Source organism: Protopterus annectens, chromosome 10.part0, assembly GCF_019279795.1.
Source record: "Protopterus annectens isolate FY-2018-M chromosome 10.part0, PAN1.0, whole genome shotgun sequence".
Taxonomy (NCBI): domain Eukaryota; kingdom Metazoa; phylum Chordata; order Ceratodontiformes; family Protopteridae; genus Protopterus; species Protopterus annectens.
Window position 1 is genome coordinate 875,440,974 of NC_056744.1, and position 7,052 is coordinate 875,448,025.

General features: G+C 42.0%; 1 protein-coding gene across 1 annotated transcript; it reads left to right on the forward strand.

Moving 5' to 3' along the window:
- The first annotated feature begins 3,074 nt into the window (after window positions 1–3,074).
- Window positions 3,075–4,217, forward strand: LOC122814219. Its single transcript, XM_044086819.1, has one exon. It carries the CDS (start codon window positions 3,075–3,077, stop codon window positions 4,215–4,217), a length of 1,143 nt encoding a protein of 380 aa, XP_043942754.1.
- Window positions 4,218–7,052: the final 2,835 nt, after the last annotated feature.

The window sequence follows — 7,052 nt, forward strand, 5'->3', positions numbered from 1 at the left end:
GCCCAGTTTCCATATTTATCAAGGATATCCACACCTCCAGGTTAGTGGCATTGCAACGGTATCGGAGACCATCCATGTGCAACTAACAGTGGGCAAGACTGCTTTTCAGTTTATAGCATCCTACAGACCACCCTCTCAAAGTCAGGAATCCCATTCGGCTTTCCTGAAAACATTGGAGAACATGAAGATCTCTCCGAACACCATTATATTGGGTGACTTCAACTACCCAAACATTGATTGGAAGCACTACTCAAGCCCCAGCACCTTAGCCCAAAGATTCCTGGAAATTATAAACTCAAATGCTATGGAACAACTAGTCACCACTCCCACAAGAGGGGACAACATACTAGACCTGATCATTACCAACATGGGGACTCTATGCTCCACACCAGAAGTATATCCCTCATTGGTAAGATCAGGCCATAAATTAATTTCACTGGATGTCCACATCCCGACCCCACCCCCAGCCCAGAAAACCACAGTGAAAAACTTCTCAAAAGCGAACTTCTCACTTCTCAAAACCGAAGTGGAATCCTTCAAGGCCCCAGGGCCAGTGGAAACTACAGCCCAAACTGCAGAATCCTATATAAATGCATTCTATGGACATCTCCAGGAATGCATGGATCATGCTATCCCAAACAAAACCAAGACCCAGTCATCCAAAGGCAGGCGTCAAGTCTGGTAGACCCCTGCCATAAATAAACTGTACAACAGAAGGAAGAAGCTACTACATGATGGCGCAAAATCCCTAATAGGGAAGGCATCTCTGATCAGTACTAGCAAAAAATTATGATACCTCATAAAATCCTCCAAGGCCAGCTTCAATAGAAAAATTGCACAGGACACCAAAGACAACCATAAGGCTTTTTTCAGTTATGTTAGAAACCTGGGATGCAACTCCCAGACTTGTTCTGAGTTGATTCTAAACGACAAAAAATACACTGAACCCACAGACATCACCAATATCCTGGCAGACAGGTTCAGTGCAAACTTCTCCACCCCCTCCCCCCCAAAAGAGCAAGTATCTATCCTGGCAGAGGGCTGCCTCCCAAACATCTCAGATGCTCAGGTGAAGGCTGCCCTCTCCAAAGCAAAAAACACTGCTTCCATGGGACCAGATGGCGTTCCAGGTTGCGTCCTACATGAACTACAAGAGGAACTAATCCCTCAAATAAAACAGCTATACAATCTCAGCCTCACTACAGGATATGTGCCCACAGAATGGCATACAGCAACAGTGGTCCCACTCCACAAAGGTGGAGCCTCTATGGACCCTGGAAACTATCACCCCATAAGCCTGACTAGCTTAGTCTGCAAGGCTATGGAGAGGATCATCATGGAGCTCATAAGCAAAGACATTGGGGACCTACAGACACTAGATCCTACCCAGTTCGGCTTTGTCAAGGGCAGATCTTGCCTTTTGAACCTGGTTGACTTCTTTGAAACAGTCACCAAAGCCATAGATGAAGGGAAGGTAGTCCACACAGCCTATCTGGACCTTGCAAAGGCATTTGACACAATACCCCATTCGGGCATCATAGATAAGCTATCCAGCTTAAATATAAACCCCTATGTCACAAGATTGGTCACAAACTGGCTCAAAGACAGAACCCACAGAGTGAGAGTTGCTGGAGCCATGTCAGACTCGAAACCAGTCACAAGTGGTGTCCCACAGGGTTCTGTCCTGGGACCACTCTTGTTCGGTATATACTTTTCCGAAGTACAGGCAAACGTGGGAGGACTATGGCTCACCAAGTTCGCAGACGACTGCAAACTGGGCGCCATAATCAACTCTCCAGCTGACACAAACATCTTTCAAAAAGGTCTCACAGAGACAGATAACTGGTGCCAGCACCATGGTTTAAAGCTAAATGCCTAAAAATGTATAGTCATACCCTTTGGCAAAAACAATGTGCCCACAAATTACCACATAGGCAGAAACCCATTAAGTACAGAGAAAGTTATTAGGGACCTGGGGACCCAAGTTGATAGCAATCTCTCCTTTGAAAACCACATTGCCAAAGTGGTTAGAAAGACCTTCTACATAGCCCACCTCATCACGAAGGGTTTCACATCTAGATCAAGAGAGGTAATCGTGCCCCTTTATTCATCCCTCATCAGGCCCATCATAGAATACAATGCCCCTTTTGCGATGTACCTTACCCGACACCTGCAGCAATTAGAAAGACCCCAAAAGTATCTCACCAAGAGGATCAAGGGTCTCAAACAGATGCCATATGCTGCTCGGTTAAAAAAACTCCAGCTCTACTCAGTTGCATACCGCCTACTTCGAGGCGATCTATGCCTGACATACAAAGCTATGTCAAATCCAGAATTAATGGACATGCTCCACCTCAGTAAATCTAAATCCCTTAGAGCCACATGCTCGAGGGACTTGAACCTCAGCACAGAAATAAATAGAACTTGCTGGAGGGACAGGTTCATAACCCAGAGGCTCCCTTCGCTCTGGAATAGAATTCCAGTTCATGTGAGGCAGAGCACCTCACTGAATCTCTTCAAGAAGAATCTCGATAAGTGGATGGGGGATCATAGGTTTGTCCCAGGGGATTACTCCCGTGTCACTATTAGACAGAGGCACAGTAAACTAAACTTTAAAAAGGGCACAGTATACTCAAATCAAGGGGTGGCGTAAGCCATACAGAATCGGGCTAGGCTTATAATTGCCCCAGGGCAGATAGCATAGTATGAACCTATGAACCTATGAACAAGATTGTAATTCATGCTGACAAAAAGCCTGCTGGAGAACATGTGTGAAGATTCAATGCTCCAACTATAGATGAAGTGGCAATTGTTATAGTCGGAGATCAATTCCAACCTTGAGATATTGTTCTTCATCGGAGAAAAGATCAATTGACAACAGTTGCAGAAACTCATCTATGCTACCATGCCCTGCAATATCCAATCATTTTTTGGGATGGTGCCGGTGGATATCACTTCAACATTAAGATGATAAATCCAGTTAGTGGCGAAGAAACAAATATGAAATGCAGCGCAATGAACTATTATTCATACCGATTAATGATTCGAGAGAATGAAGACAATCACATTTTGAAATGCCGTCAATTGTTTCACCAATACATCGTAGATATGTATGCAAAAATCGAAACAGAACTTTGATATTCATCCATTTGAATCAGACCAAGTTTTGCTCTGTAGAATACATTCATTTGCGAGATACAGTTGTAAATGAAGGTAATACAACTAACGTTGGAAGACTAACGATTTTGCCATCTTCATATACAGGCAGTCCACATCATATGCATGAGTACACTCAAGATGCAATTGCGTATGTTCGTCACTACGGGCATCCAGAACTATTCATTACATTCACATGCAATCCAGCTTGGGACGATATACAACAGCTCTTACTTCCTGGGCAATTGCCGGTGGATAGGCATGACATCACAGTATGTGTTTTCAGACAGAAGCTAAAATCGCTGATGGATTTCATGGTAAAACATGAAGTGTTTGGCTCTGTGCGCTGCTGGATGTACTCAGTGGAATGGCAAAAGAGAGGATTGCCACACGCACATATGCTAATCTGGCTCTATAACAAAATCACTTCAAATGAAATTGACAATGTAATATGCGCTGAAATACCCGATGCCAACGTCGATAAGGATTTTCATGAAATTGTGATGAAAAATATGATACATGGACCTTGCAGTACAATGAATCCAAATTCACCATGCATGATAGACGGAAAATGCTCTAAGCAATATCCTCGAGCATTAGTATCCAACACAGTTACAGGAAATGATGGATATCCTTTATACAGAAGAAGATCAGCAGAAGATGGCGGTAAATTAGCAACCATACAAATGCGAAACGATGACATCGAAGTAGATAACCGGTGGGTTGTTCCATATTCGCCTTTGCTATCAAAAACATACGAAGCGCACATAAACGTGGAATACTGTAACTCTGTTAAATTGATCAAATACATTTGTAAGTACGTGAATAAAGGCAGCGATATGGCAGTTTTTGGCATGCAACCAGAAAGAAGTGATAGGAATGTGGTCATACATATCGATGAAATCGCACAGTATCAGGCTGGAAGATACATAAGCAGCAATGAAGCTGTATGGCGAATTCTTTCATTTCCCATACATGAACAAAGTCCAGCTGTTGTTCACTTAGCAGTACATCTAGAAAATGGACAACGTGTTTATTTCACAGTTGCAAATGTGCAATAAATAGCCCTGAATCCACCGGCTACAACGTTAACTGCTTTCTTCACATTATGTCAAAATGACGCGTTTGTGAAAACACTGCTGTATTCGGAAGTGCCTACATATTACACATGTAATGCGAGTAGAAAATCATTTGAATGACACAAACAAAGAGAGCGAGTCGACAGACAACCTGGCATATTCAAAGTAACTACGATAGGCAGACTGTACACCATGCATCCCAATCAAGATGAATGCTTCTTTCTGCGCATGCTGTTGGTAAATGTGCCCAGTCCAACGTCTTTCCAGCAATTGAGAATTGTCAACGGTGTTACACATGCCACTTTCCGCAGTGCATGTCAAGCTCTGAATTTATTGGAGAATGACCGACACTGGGATGTATGCATTAATGACGCGTGCAATACGTCACATCCAAATCAAATTTGTGCATTGTTTGCAATCATTTTGACCGCCTGCTCTCCTTCATCTCCAACAGAGTTATGGGAGAAATATAAATCGCACATAGCTGAAGATATTTTCCATCGAATATGCAAGGAAAATTCAAATATGAACATGGATTTCACAGCAGAAATCTACAATGAAGAGTTGATAATGATTGAAGATTTGTGCTTAGAAATCGCGAACAAAGTTCTCAATCAATTGGGAATGCCATCACCGAATCGATCTGCTGCTGCTTCGTTCAATGTAGAATTGCGTCATGAACAAAATTCCAACACGGGTGATCTTTTGTCGCATGTGCAATCAAATATTCCTAAGCTAACGCTTGAGCAAAAAGGCATTTACGATCAAATAATGCAAACTGTCAATAAAGGGGTTGGGGAAATCTTCTTCTTAGATGCGCCAGGAGGAACTGGTAAAACGTTCCTAATTACATTGATTCTGGCAGCAATTTGATCCCAAAATGGCATAGCCTTAGCTCTTGTGTCATCTGGAATAGCTGCGACATTGCTACCAGGTGGAAGAACTGCTCATTCCGCTTTGAAATTGCCATTGAATATGTAATTCATTGAAACTCCCACGTACAACATTTCCAAAGCATCAGGCATGGGAAAAGTATTGCAGAAATGCAAACTTATTGTTTGGGATGAATGCACAATGGCGCACAAAAAAATCGCTCTAGGCTCTTGATCGATCATTGCAAGATTTGCGTGGAAACATCAGACCATTTGGGAATGCATTAATATTGCTTGCAGGAGATTTCAGGCAAACATTACCTGTACTTCCTCGATCGACGCCAGCAGATGAAATAAATGCTTGCCTGAAGTACTCTACTTTGTGGCGACATGTAAAGACATTAAAATTAACTACAAATATGCGTGTCCAGCTGCAAAACGATCGATCAGCTGAGATACTCTCATATCAATTGCTGGAAATTGGGAACGGAAAGGTGCCGGTTGATCTGACCTCAGGACGAATTTCATTGCCTCATAACTTCTGCAATTTAGTGACATCAAAAGAAGAATTGGTTGAAAAAGTATTTCCCAATATTCAAACCAATTATAAGAATCACGATTGGCTGACTGAACGAGCTATTCTTGCGGCCAAGAACAGAGAAGTCTATGAACTTAACAATACTATTCAGTCTAACATTCAAAGCGAGGCAGTCACATACAAGTCAATCGACACTGTTGTGGAAGCAGATGAAGTGGTTAATTATCCAACAGAAGTTTTGAATTCACTCGATCTGCCAGGGATGCCACCGCACATACTGCAATTGAAAATCGGCGTTCCAGTTATCATGTTGCGAAATATCAACCAGCCAAAGCTTTGCAATGGCACACGGCTTGCAGTAAAAAAATTAATGAGCAACATCATAGAAGCAACAATCTTGACAGGACCTTTCAAGGGTGAAGATGCCCTCATTCCTCGCATTCCTATGATTCCAACGGTTATGCCATTTCAATTTAAGAGATTGCAATTCCCAATTCGATTGTCTTTTGCAATCACCATCAACAAAGCTCAGGGCCAGTCTATATCTGCACAGACAGTGGAACAACAAAAAATATTGTATACCCACAAGCATTGTGAAATTAAACATATTAGAAATGTGCACTTTCTCTTTTCTTTCTTTTCCATTTAACCAGACTGAGCTTATGGATTCAGTTCAGTGAATTGACACTCATTACTCACAAAATTTCATCCACATTATTTGAACATTACAGACACTTAAGAATACCTCTGTACTACAGGGCTTCACTGTTTGGATGATCCCAGTTGTACAGCACCAGCTGCACAAATACTTGCCTGTTTGGTTCAAATTTACCTTGTCACTCAAATTCCTGAGTCTAATACTGGCAAAGTTCTCAAAACATGTTAGACTTTGCTTCATAATGAGCAGTTTCCTAACATCGGAAACAAGAAAAGCCATTAGGATAACTCTCCTTATCCATAAGCTTCAACAGGCACTTCCTCAGTTTGGTGCACAACAGCTCCATTCCCTAAACCACTGCTAACAAAGTGTGTTGTTTTTTTCCTCTCTCTCTCTCTCTCTCTCACCTTCCACAGAGTGTCACTGTCCATCCTCGCAAAAGGCTCACTGACTATCTGTAGCAGTTTGTGTTGCACTACTTCTAATCTTATTAATTTTTAAATTACTCTACTTGGAATGTTTCCTCTCCTTGACAAAAATACTTGAAGTTGATATATGCCATTATATACTAAAAGCTAATGATCATTACAGCCGTCACCCTTATGAGGCAAACATTCATCCTGTCAGTTACACAAAAGGGCTTCAGCCTAGATCATAAGCCCCAATTAGAAATAAACATCTGCGCTCCTGCTTGTGTGCAACAGTTCATTAAAACTCATCAGTGCAATTGATTCAGAGAGAAATGGTAA

Bases quoted from the DNA above. Each gene is read 5' to 3' on its own strand.
- LOC122814219 (XM_044086819.1), top strand. From the start codon at position 3,075: ATGCCGTCAATTGTTTCACCAATACATCGTAGATATGTATGCAAAAAT.